Source organism: Onychostoma macrolepis, chromosome 09 (genome assembly GCF_012432095.1).
Source record: "Onychostoma macrolepis isolate SWU-2019 chromosome 09, ASM1243209v1, whole genome shotgun sequence".
In the NCBI taxonomy this organism is placed as follows: Eukaryota; Metazoa; Chordata; class Actinopteri; order Cypriniformes; family Cyprinidae; genus Onychostoma; species Onychostoma macrolepis.
Window position 1 is genome coordinate 29,866,866 of NC_081163.1, and position 23,286 is coordinate 29,890,151.

Consider the following 23,286-nt stretch of genomic DNA (forward strand, 5'->3'; position numbering starts at 1 on the left):
GAAGATTCCACTGCATGCAGTAGACAACAAATTAAACACATGCCACATACACACATGATAGATGCTTAATTCTCTCCCAATGCAATGATGTTTGATTATATCTAATAATCTGAATCACAACAGACTTACCATGTTGTTACAATTCATGCGAAGCATGTAATTGACATTACAGATTGCTGCAGAGCGGCTAATGACTTGCAGGATCTTATTATAATATGACAAACCAAGCATGACCACGTTATTAGTCATTTATTTGGACAAATTTATCATTTCTTTACAAATTACAGTACATCACAAAAAGGTTTGCTTGCTTCATAAAAAACTCTACAGTGCAATGACACATTTCCAGGATATGCTTTCAGAATATTTGCATATTTTGCTAATATATTAAACTTTGATTGGAAAGCATTTAAATATATTAATGATGAATAAATTATTTTAAATACTTTAAAAAAGTACCATGATGATATTCTGCCCTTATAAGCCATTTTAAATGTTATCTTCAGAAGTATCCCATTTGTGAGCAAAAACACTCTATAAAAAATAAATGTGATAAATGTTATGTCTTTTAATAGCTCAAGTTTAAATTCCTGTGAAGGGGCTGCTTAAATCGTCTTATTCATTAAAGAAATGATATAAAATAAAATACAGTTTGGACACTAATTTATGAATGTCACTGCATTATATAACCTTTATTTTAACCTTAAGTTAAAAAAAAAAAAAAATTGTATTTGGACACTAAAAGCACCCCTTAAAATCTATGAATGTCATTATATTGCAACAATATCAAACCAATTGGCATTTATTTTAACCTGTTCAAATAAAACATTTAACAAAAGTCATCAGAAATTTGTCGAGATTTAAACGATAAAACCGTGGATGTTCATAAACAAGAGAAAGTATTGTCGCACTAGTATTTGTGAAACGTTAGTGGATCATATATTCATTAATTAATTAATGTGATTCTCCACACCTCTTGCTCTGATAGGACTCCTGTGTGAACTTGAGGAGAACTGACTTCATACATCTTCTAAATACGCCTAGAGACCTTTTCAAACTCGTCACTTGGTTTGATATTTGATGATATAACATTCAGACATTTGTGTTGGTTTTTTTCCTGTAGATAATCACACATCAGCATCACTGAGACCCTGGATCTTCAAGGTCTACAGGCCACGATCTCTTTGGCCATGAAGGAGCTGTGGTGTAGGCTGGTTTTGACCCTCTTCTCCCTCTGCCGGCGGTTACAGAACCAAACACGCACCACCTCCTTCTCCAGATGGAGACCCTCCGCCATCCGCACAATCTCCTGAGATGACGGCTTACTCTTCTCCACAAAATTACTTTCTAAGGCTTCCTTAGCCCCAAGACTGAGGGAGGAAATTAAGAACTAATTAGGTATTAATTAGAGGGAGATGCTGATATAATGGCTTTTGTTTTCTGTGTATAATTTAGTTCAGATTCCCCATTTACCTGATAGTTGTTCTCCGTTTGCGTTTACGCTCATGCATGCCCATCTTCTCATTAAAAAGAGCTGATGGGAGTCACAAATTAGAGTAGTGATTCTGCCATCTTATGTTTTCATTAAAAACTTAGGGATAATGGTAAGATAGTGGTAGTTAAATAAATAAATAAATAGGCGATCTCACTCAGGATTGTGTTGACTCACCACCGGCTTGCTCAGCCTCCTCCAGCCACTTTGCCAGGATGGATTTGAGCTTGCAGGCGTTTTTGAAGCTGAGCTGCAAGTTCTCGAAACGGCAGATGGTGGTTTGGCTGAATTCAGAGCCGTGCACAGCCGCCAGGGCTTCACCCACATTGGTCTGTGTGTAACCTGTCAATCAAAGCTAAAAGTTAGAAGTTTTAACCCTTGTGAAAAAGAAGTGTGCTTAATTGTACTGATTGTGCACTTCTAATGTACTTCAAATCTTCAAGATTATTTAAAAAATGTATTTGCAGTTAATATAATCCTAGCTGACAGGGAACGTTCTCAGGCTTCGTGTTCTGGCAGTGTTCTCTCAAGGTTCTTCCAGTAAAGTTAAAGGGATAGTTTACCCAAAAATAAAAATTCTGTCATTAATTACTCACCTGCAAGACCTTCGTTCATCTTAAGAACACCAATTAAGATATTTAAATGTGTTGTGCTCTTCTGAAAGCTTGGCAAAGACTGACGCGGAAGAGGAGATATTGTTGAATAAAGTCTTTATTTTTGTTTTCTTTGCGCACAAAAAGTATTCTTTTAGCTTCATAAAATTACGGTTGAACCACTGATGTCACATGGACTATTTTAATGATGTCCTTACTAGTTTCTGGGTCTTGAACATGTCAGTTGTGTTGCTGCCTTTGCAGTATGCAGGGTCAGAAAGCTCTTGGATTTCATCAAAAATATCTAAATTTGAGTTCCGAAAATGAATGAAGGTCTTATGGGTTTGGAACGACATGAGGGTGAGTAATTAATGACAGAATTTAAATTTTTGGGTGAACTATCCCTTTAATAGAAATTTAAGTAAAAATGTTAATTCATAGTTATCTGGTCTTTAGTAATGTTATCAAAATATTAGCATAAAAACGTTATTTATACTATATTATACTACAGTATATTATACAAAAAACATTATTTTATACTGTATGCTATTTATAACATTCATGCAATTTTTCTAAAACATTTTAGTTGGATGTTCATATAACGTCTCATATGTTTCAAACAACATTCAAAAGTAGCATTCCCATAATGTTTCAAAAAAAGATTAAATCTAACATTCCTTTAATATTTTGTCTAATGTTCACATAACCAAGAAAAACATTTTTAAAACATTTAAAAAATGGAAGTTCTGAATGTTTTGACAAAACTAGAACATATTTTGCTGGTTGGTATATTAACGAAATAAAAAGGTTTATGTTTCTAAACATTAAAGTAAACTAAAGTAAATACACTTTTAAAAAGTGCACTTTGTAATAATGTCAAATTAAAAGTTTTACTTTTAAAAAAAATTGACTTTCTGCATCAAATCTTCTTTACTTTTGCAGATTATTCTGACCAAGAGTTGCCAGTTTAGGCAGAGAAGGTTGTGTAAATGACCAAACAAATGTCAAGCAAACAAAGTCTGTAGTTGAATGTAGAGAACATAGTAGAACGTCACAGTAATAACTTCTTATCTAATATAAATTAATCAGCTAAGCTAAATATAACCTGAGTGATATAATAAATACGGTGTGGCAATGTTTTACATAATTTTATAAAAATATGGCCCAGCTCAGAAAACAAACCTAGTTTGATCCTCCTCAGTTTGAAGTCATTAGCAAACTTCTCCAGTTCACGGATCTGAGGTGAGTCCATGTCGGGGGGCTCTTCCAGGGGCCGGCTTTTCCTGCGCAGCTCCTGCTTGATGTCACCTAGGGTGGGCTCGTCCGAGAGCAGGGCCTGGGGTAGCGGTGGTAAACTGTGGGTCAAAGCACAGGAGCCCCCACCCAAACTGTGCTCTGGGAACTTATAGAAGCGTGGAGCCAGAGCTCCTGCGGGACGACAGGACACAAATGAAGGCTGTGTGTTAGAGGGAACGATGACTGTTTAAGGAGATCAAATCTTAGAATATCTAACCATCATTTATTTTGAAGACTACAAGGGACACTGGGACATCTTTCAGTACCCTGCAAACTATATTGTGGGAGTAATTCTGAACACCAACAGATTCAAACAGCCAAAATAGGCTATTCAGTATTAAAGATGCTGTGAAGTCTATTTCAGTGAGATCTATCTGGTATAATTCATAAATCACCTTTTAGAGATTAATATGTATTGTAAAGATGATGTATTACAGAATTGGCTTTTGTTAAGGGAATATGTTAGGGACACAGAAAAAAATATAAAAGGATTACCAATTACACAATAAAACATTTCGTTTGAAATATTTAAATTAGAGAGAGAGAAAGAAATATTTCTTAATTGTCACTTTCTCCAAATTTTTGGGAATATTAAGAAAAATTAAATACCTGCATTTTTTTAATAGTCTGTTTTAGAGGGCAAAAGTGGCAATTTTGTATTGAAAAAAATATATGATTGTAATAAAAAAAAAGATTTTCCATTAAAAATATTTATATATATATATATATATACACATATATATATTTCAATATATTACATACATATAATGGGGATATAAAATATTTCTGAATGTGTCTGAGGCGTTACTGTTTTAACAATAAATTGATCTGCATCTCCCTCTAGTGGATAGATATTTTCAGGGCAATATTGCCTCTGCCTCACACAGACTGTATTCAGTTTTGATTATGTTTGAAAAAGACAGCCTAGTTGAATTCAGTGGCGAGAATTGTACAATCCAAAAGGCAAATCAATGTATTTCTAATTTCACATTAAGCATAAACATTTATAATAACTCATAAACATTAACATGATTCTAATTCTATGAGTTATAATGCAGTATAGGCAAAAAGATAAAGACAAAAATGTTAAATTTTCAGAGGTTAATTTAAGGGTTAATTATACCGTTTTTGTTTCTTGTTGCTGTTGTTTTTTTTGCTGTTGACAATTTAAATCTCTTCTGTATGCATCACTGAATATAACGCTGCACACACTTGTTATTTCTTACTACAGGCACAAGGTGGAAGCACAAACACACTGAAATTACCTGGTAAAATCTTACATTTCTAGAAGTAGGCTACAAGTTAAGTGTGGCACAATTACACCAGCACACGCTGCAGTCATTGTCATGGATAACCATTTTTCTCTGATTATACATTATTATTCTGACTGACTCTGAACTTTTAAAATATGTACACTTTGTTGTTGTGTTTGCCAGGACTCTGCGTACACGGGAATGTCATGGGGCTGAAGGTTTGGATTCAAGCACAGGTTGTACCTTGCAGCGAGTTGGCTCCATTGACCATGTTGGCATGAGGCACGCTGCAGGTCTGCAGGATGCGGGTCTGGGAGATGCTGGCAGAGAGCATTTCCTGTGCTGGAGACACAGATCATACATCATTACCACACTCACACACACTCAAGCTACATCCTGTATTTCTGTGTGTGCTTATGATGTACAGTAATGCATATGCACAGAAGAACAATACTTGAACCACCTGCGTAACTTGTGCGTAACTTGTGCATAACTTGACGTACCTGCCATCATGCCATAGGTGGTCTGCTGGTTGCTATAGTGACATGGGGGCATTGGGTAGTGCAGGCTGGCTGACGCATTGCCCAAAGCAGAAGTGGACAGGTGCATATGAGAGCGTTTGGACGACTGGACCAGTGGCAGACCTGAGGGGAATAACACTAATATCTATGATACATCCTAGACAGACAGCTAGCTAGCTAGAGAGAGAGAGAGAGAGATTGACATCCTCCATTATTATGACACGCTTGGAAAATAGAAGCAAAAACTAGCTGTGAAGAAATGCCTTTGCTGTTTCTTTCTTTCAAATTCAAAATTGTTTTATTGGCATGACTGTGAACAATGCAAGATTGCCAAAGCTTTTGATATATGTACAAAAAAACATGATAAAAAATAATAGAATAAAACATAACGTAATTTAAACTTAAAGGGGTCATCAGATGGACATGCACTTTTAAAAGCTGTTTGAACTGAAATGTGTGTTGGCAGTGTGTGTACACAACCACCCTATAATTATAAAGATCCACCCGTGTTTTTTTAATCTCGTTAAATCATTTCCTTTTCTCAAATCGAGCCAATCTCAGATGCCTGTCTGTGTGACGTCACACTGACAGGTCCCTCCCACGATTGTTTGATTGACAGTAGCGTTTCAGCACAGACTAGTCCCGCCCTGAGTGAGCTGTCATCAGTCCACCATTGTTTCACCGCCGGAGCAGATGTAGACAAGAATAACTCCTAAAGGACTCCTAAGTATACTTCGTTTTTGTATGCGCATGCTAGCGTATGTGTACAGTCGAACGCGTAGCCTTTCAAAGTATACTCCATTTGAAGTTGTGAGCGAACTCAATCGGTCGACACATGCACTCTAGAAAGCTTCATCCATGTTTAGTGTCTGCTCTATTTTTCCCCGTTAAGTCATGACTGATAACAAACATTTTTGAACTCTTTTAAACCAAAGCTGAGCTGTCTCATACCCTCAAATTTAATTAGCAAGTTTCACAATGAATGCGGCTAAAGTTTACTGTCTCTCAGAGAGCCCTTGGAAGAGAGGGGCGGGGTCAGCAGAGCTAATTTGCATTTAAAACAGCATGCAAGAAAATAACAGCTGTTTTTGACAGGGTAAAAACTGTGTTGTTTTACACTACCACTGAGAAATTTTAACCAAACTATGTTACAGACTTTTCATTAAGACCCTAAAGAATCATCTTCTATCAACTTGTGGAAAATGGGCATCCGATGACCCCTTTAAGTAAACAGTGTAACAAATTAGAACAGTATCTGAAAAATGTTAATTGTTTTGCCAAAATAAGAGGGATCATCAAAATGTTATTATTTTTTATTTTTTATTTTATTTAGTACTGTCCTGAAATTTAGTACTGAAGTTATTTCACATAAAACATTTTTACATATTGTCCACAAGACAAAATGTGACCTGTGATGGCAAACTGAGTCACAATGAGCAAATCTTTGGAGCAAACTTTATTGTGTACATTTTTCTTATTTTCATTTAGTACTGCTCTTCAGAAGATACAGAAGATACTTACATGTTTCCCAGAAGACATAATAAGTTCGATGTACCCTATTTAACCTTCAAATTTAAAATGTTTTCACCCTCGGCTCTTAATGCACGGTTTTTCTTTCTGGAGCATCAGTGAGCTTTTGAACCTTCTGTAATAGTTGCGTATGAGTCCCCCGGTTGTCCTCAGTGTGAAAAGATGGATCTGAAATTTATACAGTCATTGTTGGAAAGGGTTCAAATATGCAAAAGATGCTGGAAAACCAAGGAATTTCTGGGACCTGAAGGATTTTTCTTAAAAACATTGGGCAGTTTTAACTGTTCAGCACAAACAAGTGACAAAAATAAATAAATGTAAAAAAAAAAAAAGCTGTGATTCATGCAGGTAACAACACAGTATTAAGAATCAAGGGGATGTAAACTTTTGAACAGGCCATTTTTATAAATTCCACTATTATTTTCTCTTGTGGACTATGTAAAGGTTTTTTGCGAAATATCTTATTCAGAACAGTAACATGCATTTTGACCCACTGGATGTATTATGTCTGACCTCAGTGTGTTTCCCTGTCCACCACAGTGACCCTAAGTATGTGTGAAGTTCCTTATGATGTTTGTGAATTTGTTCATATAGAGGTCTGTTATTGATTTAAATTTGTAACAGTGAAGGAGGAAGTGCACATCTGTCTTGATTTCTCCTGTCCTACAGTAAGCACACACTCTTTGCTCTCCGGGTAACCAGCTCTTTTTGTGCCTGCTAGTCTCAAAAAATGATAGAAAAAATGACATCTGTGCCAAACCGAATGGCACCCCTAGAAATCCTTAACCTAACATATATAAAATCTTACAATATATCTCCATTCATGTGACTATGGGCACTTGTTTCACTGATAATTTAGCTTTGAATTTGCAGAAGAAGCACTGCCACATTTCCTGAACCTCATCGCGTCTCTGCAGAGGTGACATTTACACAAATAATTCATTATTGCAGTAATAATGAATACCAGATTGTATAATTCCTTCCTTCATCAAACGCATCTGAAAATAAAATTAAACTCATTTAATGAAGGAAAGCAAGTATGTAAATACAGATAATAGTTCGTAATATGCACAGTGACCTCCGGCTGTCAGAGCCGCACAGAACATTCAATTGAATTTGGTTCAGATCAGAGTAAACCCGTGGGTGGTAATCAAACTCAACAAGCACCGCTACGTCATTCTGAGACCAGCCTCCACTAACACTCATGTCAAGATGATGGCCGGCCTTGTACAGTAGTGCATGCACAAGATTGGCATTGAAATTATGCAATCAACCTTTGATCCCTTATTAAAAACACCCATTGCTTTATCCAGAGCAAGTGCTCAGATACACTAACAGCCACGTTATGATAAATAACTCTTCAAACTTCAGATAGCTGTAAACTCTGACATCCCCAGCCACTTTCCACAGGTGCAAGTGGGCCTGAGTTAACAGAGGGCATATGTGCATGAATAGAAATGCCAAAACATTTCATTTGAGAGTTTTGCATCTTCTGGCTCAGAACCTGAGTTCAATTGCACAGTTCAGTAATTATGCATAAGAACTATGATTTACTACGGCAAACAATGAGCAGAGATTTGAGAATTCATTGAGTTTCTGACAAGACTTTCACTAATGCTCTCTCGCGTGTGAGACAAAACTGGGACAAAATAAGCGCATGATAATTTAGCCATCAACATGTCAAACTAATAATATGTCTGCTTTGATAATTATCTGCGGAGAAGTAACAGCTGTACAAATTGAGCTGATTAGCCACGTCTACATAATTTTTACTTATTTCAACAAATTACTGTTTGTCTTTTCTCGCTCCCTACAATGACTGTGAGAGGTGTCACTAAAAACCGTCTGACAAAATACACGCTACCTTTCAAAAGTTTGGGGCCAGTAAGTTTTTTTTTAATTATTATTATTATTTGAAAGAAATTAGTAGTTTTACTCAGCAAAGATGGATCAAATTGATCAAAAGTCACAATAAAGACATTTATAACGTTACAAAATATTTCAAATAAATGTTATTTTGAACTTTCTGTTCATCAAAGAATCCTGAAATGTATCAGTTTTCAGATAATATTAATCAGCACATCTGTTTTCAACAAAATAATAATAATAATAATAATAAATGTTTCTTCATCAGCAAATCAGCGTATTAGAATGATTTCTGAAGGATCATGTGAAACTGAAGCCTGGAGTAATGATGCTGAAAATAATCTACATTTTAAAATATATTAAAATAGAATCGATTTTTTTCTTTTCTTATTTATACAAATAAAGGCAGCCTTGGTGAACAAAAGAGACTTCTTTAAAAAAAAACAAAAAAAAACATTATATAATCTCACCTGCCTCTTTGATTTGAATTGCATTAAAGTAAGTATTTCTGATATAAAAAGACATTGTTCAATGCATTATCCTTTTGATTTGGTGATATATCTCCAGAAACATTTCCCCTGGGATAAAGAGATGTGATCTCTGGAAAGGTCACTTCCTCAGAGTGAGAGTCAGACAGATTGTGAGTGATGACAGCAGTGAGGACTGGAGATAATACCAAATAATATGTGAACTTTAGGGTCATATAGACTAGGTCGAAAGGACATCCGCTTATAGTCCAGTGTCTCTCTCTTTCATCACCTTGAGCTTGTTCTGTGTTTTTCATAAAAACCTCTAAGGAAAGTATTCCCAGTGGACAAATGCTGTCATCTCAGTGATTGATCTATACAAGTACAACTTTCCAACTTATTTCAGATGTAATGTTTGCAACTTCTTTCTGTGAGTTGGGGTTTTTCCATTCGGAAGTGTTTAATTGAATAGTGATAGATTTATTTAGTTGATATAACACTTTTATTATTTTTTTTTTTTATTTGAAAAAAATAATACATTTATTCAGCATGGATGAATTAAATTGTTCAAAAGTGACAGAAAAGTCATTTATAATATGAAAACTTCAAATAAATACTCTTCTTTGAACTTTCTATTCATCAAAGATTAAAGAAATATGTCATTGTCTTCCACAGACATATTAAATGGATACATTTAATGAGCAAGGATGCATTAAATTAATCAAAAGTGACAGAAAAGTCATTTATGATGTCAAAAAAAAACTTATAAATGCTGTTCTTTTGAACTTTCTATTCATAAAAGAACAACAACAACAAAAAAAGTCACAGTTTCAACAGCAGCACAATAATATTTTACTGTTTTTACTGTATTTTTGGTCAAATAAAACATTTTACAGACCCCAAACTTTTGAACTGTAGTGTGTGTGTGCATTTAATTAAATTTATCATTTTAAATTTATAATTATAGTATTTGGTTTTTAGTTCTCAACTGGTCTTTTTTTAAATTAATTGAATAAAAAAATAAATAAATAAATAAAAAATAAACCATTGCAATGTGGTAGAGGAGGAAAACTGACAATTTTGTAAATAAATAACAGCAGAATTGTACCAGCCAAACACATGGGACAAATACTGGACCAAATGTTTCATTAGTATCATTGCCAAATGCCAGATGGGTTTGCACCAAAACAGTTTTGACACCAACAACAAAAGGTATGGTAAACAATTTCTCATGCATTTAAACAGTTAATACAATTATTTCTTTAGCTATCCTAGCTCTGCACCACTATACAGTTAGGTGCATTTTATTATTAGCATTTAGTGTTACTTTTTTCCCTCTTCTCAGTAGAGAACCACTGTGTGATCGTCCAAGAGCATGAGACTTACCTGAAGGCACCATGTTGGCGGTGTGGCTGGTGACGGGCAGACAGTCTGCGGCACCGGTGTGATGCATGAGCAGTGGCAGAGCAGCCGAGTCTCCGCTCAGAGTAGTGAAGGAATCGCTGGTGCTGAAGGCCTGGCAGGTCATGACTCTAGATGTTCACCTACTCCGGGTCCCACCTGTGTGCCATGAGCAGGGCGTGTGCAGGTATTTATACTGAGCCCCCTCAGACCCCCTTATCCATGTTGATGAGCTCTTGCTGTTAACAAACCATGACGGCCTGCTGAGGCAAAGCTCTGGTAATTAGGGCAAAGAGGTGCAATCTGATACTGTCCATTTCCACTGTGTGTGGCTTCCAACAAACACCAGCGACAGTTCTGACAAACCACAGCTTATGGGATTTAAGATTAATTAATTTCAGGATGTGTTTACATTTAGCTACATTTTAGATGTAATGAGGGAGTGATTACGTAAATATGACGTTATCATTGAATGTATGATGGAAAAAAATTTGATTTATATTAGTATTAAAAGTCTACATGGTATTACTAATTTTACAGTATTAAACCATGGTATAGTGATAAAGAATTCTGAGAAGCACATTAATTTATTAATTATATTATATTTATATAAAAAAAGGTCATTTTTTTATTGAACATCAAGATTTTTAATTAAAATTACACATGCATACAGTGTTAGCCAAAACAATTATTTTTTTTGTTTCTTTACATGATTTTTATACATATTTAATTAAATTTGATTGTGTTTCATAACTGTTTTACAGTTTAAATTTTGATGGAGGTCTGTAATATAGTTGTGCTAACGGGGCATGTTGTCAAAAAAAGTTCAAAGTGTTATCAGTTAATATTTTAACCATATTTTCTCTGCACCAAAGGTGGAATCATCATTATTATTATTATTATGCTTTTTTGTTAAGTTTCACCTTCACTAGTTCTAAAAGAAACTATACAAATATGTTTTACTACAAATAAAGCACAAATATTTCTTGTACAAATATTTCTCAATTAATGTGAGGTCATAAAAAGTGTATGTAGATTAATATAGAGGAGCTGAAGCATTAATTTTAGATTATCTAAAGCATTTCAAACTGCTGATGAATTATAGAATGTCAAACTGCTTTAAAAATCATGTTCAACACTATTTTTTTGTTTCTTTAAAAACTGTACTAATGGGGCATGTTGTCACAAAATTTCAATGTGTGATTAATAAATATTGTAATCTTATTTTCTAGGCACCAAGAGTGTAATTATTACTATTATTGTTGTTGTTGTTGTTGTGTTGCTTTTTTAAGACTTCAAGATACATGCCTAATTTTCTCGATTTTTCATGACCAAAAAGCCTCCACGTAGTTCTTTTTAAAAGAAACTGCACTTTGACGAATATGTTTCTAAAAGCACAAATATTTCATGTAGTTTCTCAATTAACACAAGGTCATAAAAAGAATAATTATAGAGGAGCTGAAACTTTTACAATTTTAGATTAAATTAAAGCATGTCGAAATGCTGATGAATTACAGAATGTCAAACTGCTTGAAATTTAATCTCAAGCATTCAAATACAGTTTTAAAAAATATGACAAACATGAGTGAGCTGATGTTTATCTTAAACTTCTCAAAATACTGCTGTCAGTGTGATATATTTGTGATATAGTTATTCTCTTGACAGCAGAACAATGTCTCATTTGGTTTAGTGAAACATGATTTGGCTTGATTCCACACGAGTGTGATTGTTTACTTGACCGGTGTGTTGCTGGCCATCTGGTCGCTGGACAATTAGTTTGTGTTGTATGTGTTCTGGCACATTCATGTGTTTGTTAAAATAAGCTCCAAAAGCCCTAGTCTTCTTGAGACAGAGATGTTGTGACTTGTTTTATTTGTGATAATCTCAATCACTCTGCTTAGCTGAGCAGGTGCCCATCTGCAGGCTCAGGTACAGCACAATAGTTCACTTCAACACAACACTGGGAGTCTTTGTGTTTGTGCCGGAATGACAAATTAATCGCCTGAAGACTATTCTTCCTTTGCATACTGAAGAGGATGTGGTGAATATTTCTCATCAGAGTTGTAAATTGTTGTATTGCAGAGTGTATGTTTTCTTTACTTTTTTCAGGCATCTCACACACAATGGCTGATTAATAAATACGGCAGAATTGTAAATTATTAAGGTCTTAATCGTGGATTTCAGTGATGGAAATGCACCATTATACATCCACGTCTAGGTTTACATGTCATGTAATAGTTAACAAAACATAAAAAACGAGACCTTCCCCAACTTTCTAGGTTGTCTATAAAAGCATGTAGACTGATTTTTATGTAAAGGAGTAGGATAAATCAAAAGGAAGTGGCGTTTATGCATGCTCCCGGAAGATCTCTCTTTCAAGAGCCTCTTGTTCTGTACTGTAATATCAGTGTGTCATATAAAGAAAAGTTCATTCACACAGCCATTTCCATATAAGTAAGGGATAAAGGATTTTAAATGCACGACGTGGAGGCCAAGAACCACCCGACCTTTAAAATGCTTTAATGCACGGCAAGCCGTTGATTATCCAGCTTAGTCCATGGTCATTTTGCCAAGTTATAGACAAGTTAAAACTAGTATTGCTCTTTGCAGTGCAATATTTGACCGAATGGAAATTTTCGTCAGTTATGGCATATTAGTTCTAGCATTCCGCCTGCTTCAAATCAGACACAGAGATGAAATAGTGCGGTAAGATCACATTTATTTAAATGAATTATAGCATTTATTTCAATTTATTATCGATTGAGAGAGAGAGAGAGAGAGAGAGAGAGAGAAAGAGATGACAGTTGTGTGTGCCTTACCTGTGTGCTGCGTCTGCACGCCTCTCTCTACTACACTGTAAAAAAAAAAAGTTGAGCCAACTTAAAATTTTTAAAGTTTTCTCAACTTGTCCTTTTAAGTTTATACAACAAAAATTTGAGAATATCCCACAAAAATAAGTTGAGCAAACTCAAAAATCTGCTGAAGCTGGTAAAACAAATTTTAAGTTCGCTCAACTTTTTTCTTTTTCTTTACAGTGTAACAATTAACTACTATTACCTCGTTGCTGAGGAATATAATGTAGTGATCTAGTATCTAGGCTGTTTTATTAATAAAAATTGCAGGGAAGCATTGACAACAAGTTTATGTGTGATCTGCGATCTCCGACTCTCTCTCTCTCTCTCTCTCTCTCTGTGTGTGTGTGTGTGTGTGTGTGTGTGGGTTTGTGTGCATCAATTAAAGCAGCGCATTAATATAGGACGGTGATTAAACTGACTTGGAACTACCTGTGCATTAAACAGTTTTACTGCATACCTGCCAGCCAATCAGAATCCAGTATTCAGACAGACCATGGAATAATAGTAAGATTTAGTACCTATAATCAAACTATCATAATAGAGTAATTTTAATTAGCCTAGCCTATACCTTAACTGTACATGATGCCGGTGAATTGCAGAGCTCGTTCAAACATATCCTTATGATCAAATGATTTCTTTAGCTGCTGCTTTCTCAGCATTGTAATTTTTGTTGTGTGTTTATTTCGTTATTGAGAGGAGAGCGCATGGCACCTATTTACATCTAAACGCCACCGTCAGAAGCGTGGATGGCTACTGGATGTTCGTTAACAGTATGTCAACTTCTTTTTACTTCTAATCAAAGAACAAAAAAGAACTTAGCTGTGTGAGTATATCAGTGTACTGATTGTTTTTTGTTTTGTTTTGTTTTTTTATCAGTGTACTGAATTATGTTTAACTTCTTGTAGAAAGTAAGTTGCTGGCTGCAGTTCGCTTAACAGCCACCGGTGTTGCTAATGACAAGCGTTTCTGAATTCTACATGTAGCTAGGGCCCTATGATTTCCACGATGTGGAAAACGCAAACAGAATTGTGGAATCCGGTCATAAAAACGGAATTTACAGTTTAACACGGAATATCACGGAATTTGTCAAAGCTTGGATGAATTAATTAAAAGTACGTCATTACACTTCAATCAAATTGCGATATGGACTAGTATCTGTAAATATTAAGTTACAAAAAAGCATTTTAAATATGAATCGTTCATGTTCAAAATAAAAGTTTGGTTTAACTTGAAGACATTATGGCAGAAATACAGTATATTACTATAATTCAGTATAATTTAAGTAATACTCAAGCGGCAACCTCCCGCTCTCTCTCGTGAAACCAACACGGAAATGATTTAAACTATAATTCGTCAACTGGCTGGCTGCAAAAGGGAGTCAATCCCCATGTTAAAATGCCCAACTTTACAGTAAAAAAAAACATGTTTACAGCCTGGTTCAAAAAATGATTTTGGTCTATATAGCTAATTTTGCCCTTCATGACAACTGTGAGGGGTTTTTTTTTTTTTTAGAACTCATCTGTTTAAATGATATTGACCCTTAAAGTTCTGCATAATTAAGAGAGTGACCAGTTGAGTGACAGGCGGATTGCAGCTGCTGTCACCACTGGCGAGCTAGGTGGGCGTGGTTTCAGCAACCAGCTCCACCCACGTCCCGCCTTTTTGCCCATTTTCGATTATCCGGGAGTGATGCGTGGTGATGTGCTTGCCAAGATGGCGGCGGTCAGCTCCGCCCACTGTAGGCTTCAGAAATGCTCTTCAGAAACCTACAGGTGACATCACGGACACTACGCCCATGTTTTTATACAGTCTATGGTAATACTACTACTACTACTAGAACTGTTGAAAAATTTATAAAACTTTATTTTTTTAAGGAATAATCACACTATATTTCTTCCATGTTTTAATTTTACTAGACAATCCCATTTATTGGCCAAAAAATAACATTTGTTTCATTTTCATGTTTTATGCCTTCGTTTGATAACCAGAAAAATGTATATGCACAACACAGAATTTCACGGCTATTGTAAGAATAAATAAAAAATGTTTTTATGCATTCAAATAATTAGTCATGTGAAAAAAAAGGTGTGAAAAAATAAAACATTTTCACAGTTCATAAACTGATGTTAAATTTTTTATTAAAATTATTAAACATATATTAGACATGCTTTTTAATTAATCAAATTCAATTTAACCATTAAAAATTAGTTTAGAAAAATTCAAACGGAAAAAAATGGAATCCAGAAAAATTAAAATGGAAAAAACGGAATTTGGAAAAACATGAAACGTAATTTGGGAAAAAATAAAGCGGATTTCATAGGGCCCTATATAGCCCATTTAATACTACTAACTGAAATAAACAGTTTTAACACTAATAGTAACACACTAACTGTAATATAATTTGTTACACACACACACACACACACACACACACACACAAAGTGGTTCTTCAGTGGTTCTTTGGGGTGGTTAAAGTTCTATAGCACCACTTCCACACAAAGAACCCATTAAGCCCCTGTATAGTTCGTTAAAGTTTCTCTCTCTTAGTTTAGTTGGGGAAAGGATTAAAAAAGGACATTAAAATACAGTGTATTTCCTGAAGATAACATGGTTCTCAGCCTTATAAGGAAATACTCCAGGGCCCCCACAAGAGACGTTTTGACCTCAGAAAAGCATAAAAGTGATTCAAAACAGCTTTTGCCATTGTAGTAAATTCCCATTCATAGCAAACATGAGAGTGGAGTAACATATCTGGAATCTAAAGCCTGTGTTATACTTTCTGCGTGGGCAATTCAGACGTGTACACGGACAGCACGGAAGCGGACTACTTGTATTTATACTACCGATAGTGTACGCTGGTGGTCCTCTCCGCGGACGTGTTCCATACATGCACAGTAGATCGGCTTTAACAGTAAACAAACATGAACAAACGATTGCCCAGAGTTACTGCACATCTGGCTGTCTTTATATTGATTTATCGACGGATTGTACAGATTCGAGTAGCAACAGGCTTCTTCACACAGTTGGTGCTTTTGTAGCCTACTGACCTACAAGTACGTGCAGTCACAAAAAAATGAGAGGCACGCGGATGTCAGCACAGAGCCTCCGCACACACCCTCCGATGACGATTTTTACACCACGCGGACCATAGCGGACTCGTGCACGCAGAAAGTATAACAGACAAAGGTGCTATATTAAAGGGTTTTACTCACCCTCAAGGCATCCTAGGTGTATATGACTTTCTTCTTTCAGACGAATCCAATCGGAGTTATATAAAAAATTGTCCTGGCTATTCCAAGCGTTAGAATTGCAGTCGGCGGGTGTTTCTGTTCAACAGTCCAAAAGACTTCAAATAAAGCGCGCACATCCATAATAAAACATACCTCACACGGCTCCGGGGGGTGAATAAAGGCCTCCTGTAGCGAATTCATGCATTTTTGTAAGAAAAATATCCACATTTCAAACGTAATAAACACTTTTCACTCACTTCCGGTATCTGTGGTACGTGGAAGGCGTTCCGGCGGATGACGTAGGATGTATGCGTAGTGCGCACGCCTCTGAGATATGCTAGTCTCGTGAGTTTGTTTACAGGAGCAAAGGAAGCAAAGTTTCCTTACTTTAGCAAAGCAAAACCAGTCTCCTCTTGGCTTATATCGAATTTTTCTTTACAAATCCTCGGTTTGTACTTCTAATTCGTGACCAGCGTTTTGTTTTGTTCTCTCTCCTCGTTCGTCGTTACGTTTGAAATGTGGACATTTTTCTTACAAAAAAGCATGAATTCGCTACAGGAGGCCTTTATTCACCCCCTGGAGCCGTGTGAGGCATGTTTTATGTTTTATTATGAATGTGCGCACTTTATTTGACGTCTTGTGGACTATTCAACAGAAACACCCACCGACTGCAATGATAGAGCTTAGAAGTGCCAGGACAATTTTTAATATAACTCCGATTGAATTTGTCTGAAAGAAGAAAGTCTTATACACCTAGGATGCCTCGAGGGTGAGTAAAACACAGGCTAATTTTCATTTTTGGGTGAACTAACCCTTTAGAGTGGTTCCCCTATGAGCCAATTAAACACTTTTACTGCTATTTAGCACCTTTTTTTTTTTTTTTTTTTTAGAATGTAGTCTACGTCGTCTAACTTGCAATTGCAACTAGTTCCAATACAATCAGAAGAGTCAGAAGATTTTGTGATGCAATCAAATTATAAAAACTGTTTTAAATTATTTTTAATTTAAAGTTTTAATAATTTTGTTGTGTGGTTGTGTCGTTTTTATTAGTTTTGGTTTTTAAAATATGCTTATAGGCCTATAGTATTTAATTTTTATTTCAGTATTTAGTTTAGTAGTTTTAGTACATCAAATCAAACTAAAGGACAATGAGAAATACCTTGGGAAATAGATAAAATAAAATAAGTATTTTTTTTTTTTTTTTTTTTTTTGTAATATCATGTATTACCAGGGTGCTGTGTGCCAGCCAAGTCACGGCCATTGAGAGGAACACTAACACATGCTTTCTCTAGGTATCAGAGAAAACCTCCTTAGCGAAAACAAACACAGTATTTTTCTGAGAGCCAACACAAAGGTCATATTTTTTGGGATCAACCTAAGAATGGCTTAAACTCTGCACATATGCATAAAAAATATTCCACCAAAATAATGGCATATTTGACCATTAACATTTTGGTGAAATTCTAAATGAATGCAGTATTATAAAGTAATTAAGCGACTAAGAAATTAATTATTATTATTAAAAATGAAGGATTATTATTAACAATACATCAGTCTGATTTGTAACTGCAGTAAGTCCTGCAGTATGTAATGCGGCGGCAGCTTCTAATCCTCCGGCCTGTCAAAGGAAGTGACCAATGGAGGTGAGTGCAACACATGTCCCAAGTGAGTTAGTGTCTGCTCTTAAAATAACCCCTATTGTAGCTACAAGCTTCTGTTGTGATGGAGGGTGAAGCAGAGAGATAGATGGAGAGAGAGAGAGTGAGAGAGAAAAGGGAAGCCCAGTAAAAACAGGCTTCAAGCACAGGATTAAGGGGAGCGTGAAGAAGACCCTTTCCCATGAGAATGAACAAAGGACATGTGATTTGAAGAAGTAAGACCATGTTCATTACGTCTCTTAGGTAAATCCCTGCACATTGAGTCCTCGTAGCCTGCCAGAGTAACCAAGCACGGCCGCACAAAGCCCCTAAACGTAATTAGCACTGGGAGCATGAGCTGAGGACCAGCGCTCGGCCCCTGCACCTGTCCTGACCGGGTCCTCACCCCAGCCTGACATACACACACCTCAGCCATTGATCCAGCCCTGCAGTGGGAACATGACCATCACACACCTTCTCACAGGTATCACATCCATCTAACACAAGACACACATGTACTGTACACCTTCCTAATTCTGGAAATGTGTGTGTGGAAAAAACTCCTTATTGATTAAACTGGTGGGTTGCGACCCCAAAAGGGGTCACAGGTCTGTTCTGATAAGGCAAGCAGGAAAATCAATGATAATAAAATCTAACTGATGGTTAATAAATAATATGTTAAAATTGAAGACAAACTAATTTTCCACTTTGTTTTTGTTTCTCTAAACTATATATTTATTGTATTATATTAAAAAGGGGTCAGTAAGATTGTTTTAATGTTTTTGGAAAAACCCAGCTAACCCAGTCTGTATTTATTTGATAAAAAATGCCATAAAACACTGTAATATTGTGAAATATATTTTATGAATATATTTTTATATATTCTAAATAATTTATTTATTCCTATGACAGTAAAGCTGAGTTTAGATCATCATTACTCCAGTCTTCAGTGTCACCCTTCAGAAATCGTCACTGTTAAAAACAATATTTTGTTTCATATTTTTATGGAAACTGTGATGCCTTTTGTTTTTCAGGATTCTTTGATGTATAGAAAGTAAAAAATAACAGCATTTATTTGTATTTGTTCGTATTTATAATGCAGCCTTGGTGAATAAAAGTATTAATTTATTTTTAAAAATCGTATTGACCCCAAAAATGTGAACAGTATTTTGTATGTATTATTTATTTCTATATTATTGTTGTACTTTTATATTATAAATTATCTATTCATTTACTATATATATATATATATATATATATATATATATATTAGTGCTGTCAAATGATTAATCACGATTAATCGCATCCAAAATAAAAGTTTTTGTTTACATAACATATGTGTGTGTGTTGTGTATATTTATTGTGTATATATAAATACACACATACTGCATATATTTTGAAAATATTTACATGTATATATTTATATTAATGTAATTTATATAATATATGAATATATTAAATATATAAACGTAACATTTTTCTTAAATATATACATGAATGTGTGTGTATTTATATATACATTATAAATATACACAGTACACACATATATTATGTAAACAAAAACTTTTATTTTGGATGCGATTAATCGTTTGACAGCACTAATATATATATATATATATATATAAAAAAAACAAAATAAACTACTAATTTAAATGCTTGTGTTTTCCATTTCAAATGTATAATAAGCAAGTTGAAAATGTTCAAATTCAAACTATTCACTATGCATTAGGAAACATCTATAAATTCAAATCTGAAGTCAGGCAGACCAAGCACGGATCCCGCGGTCAATAGGAAATTAAGGAAGAGATGGGCCGTTGTTAATTACATTGCTGAACAGTCATTACCCCTGGTTTTCTCTCTCACAGTGTGTGATGAGAAATGGTAAATTTGTAATTCTGAAGTGCTGGAAAACGTCGCTTACCAAGTTTCTCGTTGACTCTTTAGACAGGAGCTTGTAGCTTGTGTTCGTTTCATGCACATTAAGCATCTGACTTTGGCTGTGATGAATGTCATCTGCAAGTAAACAGGCCAGAGCTCTGGAGCAAAGCAAGCAGCAGCTCCCAGCCCTAATTCCTTAATTCATTATGCAAACATGATCTATTGCCGAACCCAGTGTACTGATGAATATCAAGAGAACCTTATGTTTAAGTCCTGAAACATCTGCCGAGCGGGATCAGTCATTCAGACTTCAATGCATAAACACGCAAAAACCGAGGCAATAAAGGTAATTTCATCAGTATATTCAACATCAGCCCTTATTCGGAAAGGTTAAAGAAAACCAGCTTGCTAGTGACCACTCCAGTCCACACGATTTATCGGTTTTTAGCAAATCTGTTTTCCTCTTGTTTGCTCTCATTTAGTTAATGAATTGCATATTTTAAGATTAAAAATGCATTTTCATTTGACGTACTGTATAGCTACAGTAAAGGTACAAAAACTGTCACTGGGACATTATTTTTTACCTTATTTACTCCTGAAGGGTGCATATAAGTACCTTAAAGGTACATTTTACTACCTAAAATGTTCATATTAGTACCTTAATGGGACATATTTGTACCTTTTGAGAAGGTCCTGCCCCAATGACAGCTTTTGTACCTTTTTTCTGAGCCTTTAAGATACTGCAAAACATGGTGAGGTTTATTGAAAATTTGCTTTAATTTGATTTTTTGTTTTTATAAATTATTTCATATTTTTGCAGAATTTTCCAGCTGTGTATTTTGCATAATATGGTTTGGTATAATATTACTGTTCATACAAATTTATTTTCACTAGTAGGGCCTTTTATTAAATCGTGAAAACACTCAAGATGTAAAACAAACAGCACAAAAGATAAACATGCTGACTCACTGAATTAAGTGACTTATTATTTTATACAAAATGGGGAAAAAAGTACCTACCTTTCAAGCAGAACCTGACTTTTTGTTCTCTCTGTATATTTTTCCAGTGGACTGAAAAGCATCCAAAAGCATCCATCGGTACGACAGTCTGCTGAACTGTGCTGAACTCGCCCAAGGCATTGCATTTATCATTTCTCGAAAAAAACAATTATTAAAATATGTGTGATGTTTAAAGAGTTTTAGCGGAGCTCCACCTGTATGAAACTCTCTCTCTCAGCCTCACATCTTTCAAGCGTGAACATCAGGTTGTGAAGTTTTAAATGTTTACTTATGCAGCTTCCAAATGCTTCATTCATACCTTCTCCATTTTCATCATGTGTCCAGACTGTGCAGTTTACAGCATTCGTCTCTAAATATTGATATTTGTGAGTCAATAACAAGTCAGCCTTGAAATAATTATCAATTTTATTCACTTTACTTGACAATTTCCTATAAATATTTCACTTGCTGATGTATTTTCATAACGTGTGCTGAAGAAATACATATTTTATATTTTTATGATAATGAGCAAAATCAGTGCATATGTAATGCGATGAATGGTGACAAGGATGAAATCCACAGCAAAATCGATTAAATCCACATCGCCCACCGACGTAAGATGGAAACATTTAGAAATTGTTGGTAACTAAGCAACAGGCTGAGCGAGGAATGTTTGCTGCTGTGGACAGAAGATACGCTCTGCATATCATGCTGCTGTCTACCAAAGCACACTAGATAGTAACCTATCTACATTTTTTGTTATCCTCAGAATTGTTCCTCTTTATGGAGTGATCAAAAATAACTGTGCAATTTATGACAGGTATTTATAATGTACCAGGTTTTTCCAAATGTAAAATTCTAAAAATTTACCCAGAAAATGTCTAGTTAGGGTAGATGACCTTCAGAGACAGAAAACAGGTAAAAGTGGTCCAGTCACAGTAATAAAGGCTTTCCCAGACAATGTCTACTTGTGAACCTCAAAAGGATACTTCGGCACAGAACAATGGCCTTTCATGTCCGCCAGAAGATTCAGAGCACTCAACAACAGCCACAGAAAGGCCCTTTGCATGACCTCAATTCACTGACACACGCGCCTGCTGTTGATAGATGCTGTTATTTCTTCCTGTATCCGGACTGACTTATTTTGGTGGAGCCATTTAGAAGGAAGACTCATAAACTGAGATACAATATCGTGTATCTTTACAATTAAGACCACAATTTATTGTATTATTAATCATTTTACTCATAGTAAGTATTTTGTGCGTAAGTAAGTTTACACTCATTTCAAGAATTGTTAATATCAGGGGCATAATACACCTTTTTTTAAAGGGCACCATGGCAGTCCAGGATGACATGGAGCTGCAGTTGAGATAAGATATGACCAAAGAAAAGAACACTTTTAAATAACTTTAGTCTACTGGAATTAAGGTCATTGCGCACTGATTCAGAAATTTTCACACATTAAAAAATAAATACGACCTTGATGTCAATCACGTTTACACACTGCCTCCGAAACTTTCATCCATCATAAAAAAATTTGGATCAGGTTCTATTTTCTGCGTTTTTGCATCCGTAGCATGCATTTGATAGGAAAGGATGAGGAATACGGGAAAAAAACGCACGCAAATATTTTGGACTCAGTGTGTAATAACCTTTAGTCATACAGATTTTGTGTTGCTTGGAAAGAGGACAAAAGGAGTGGAGAAGGGAAAGCAAAGGGCTGGCAAGAAGGCAGGTGGACAACACAGGTGGAGGTTGGGGCGGAGGATGGACTCCCGGGAGGAAGACGACAGACAGAATCCAGGGAGGAGACGATGAAGGGAGGAGCCATGGAGAAGACAGGAGGGAACAGGAGGAGCCAGGCAGGACCCAGACTCCAGCGTTGATGGCGACCCATGGTGGAGCCGATGGAGGGAGGAGCCGTGGTGGAGGAAGGATGACAACTCCAGTGGGCCCACTGACGGAGACGGAGATGGAGAGACGATGAGCCAGGGTGACGGCGAGGATATGGAGGGCCAAGGCGGAGCAGATGGCTTGGCGACAGAGGTGCAGGTGGGGATCCGGAGGGCCGCAGTGGAGCCAGAGCGACAGAGGACCAAGGTGGAGCCAGAGGGAAGGAGGAGCCTGACACAGCCAGAGGGACGGAGGGACGAGGTGTAGCCGGAGGAGTGGAGTCCCGAGGCGGTGGATGGTCGACGACAGACCAAGGCAGAACTGGAGGGACGAGGGAGCCCGAAGGAGCTGGTGGACTGATGGGCCACGCTGGAGT

General features: G+C 35.9%; 1 protein-coding gene across 1 annotated transcript; it reads right to left on the reverse strand.

Moving 5' to 3' along the window:
- Window positions 1-1,159: 1,159 nt before the first annotated feature.
- Window positions 1,160-10,546, reverse strand: pou1f1 (POU class 1 homeobox 1). The gene is made up of 7 exons (XM_058787803.1): window positions 10,405-10,546; window positions 5,138-5,293; window positions 4,878-4,976; window positions 3,268-3,513; window positions 1,670-1,834; window positions 1,474-1,534; window positions 1,160-1,370 (listed from the first exon to the last, which is right to left on the reverse strand). The coding sequence occupies exons 1-7, from the start codon at window positions 10,544-10,546 to the stop codon at window positions 1,160-1,162; spliced, it is 1,080 nt and encodes a 359-aa protein (XP_058643786.1).
- Window positions 10,547-23,286: the final 12,740 nt, after the last annotated feature.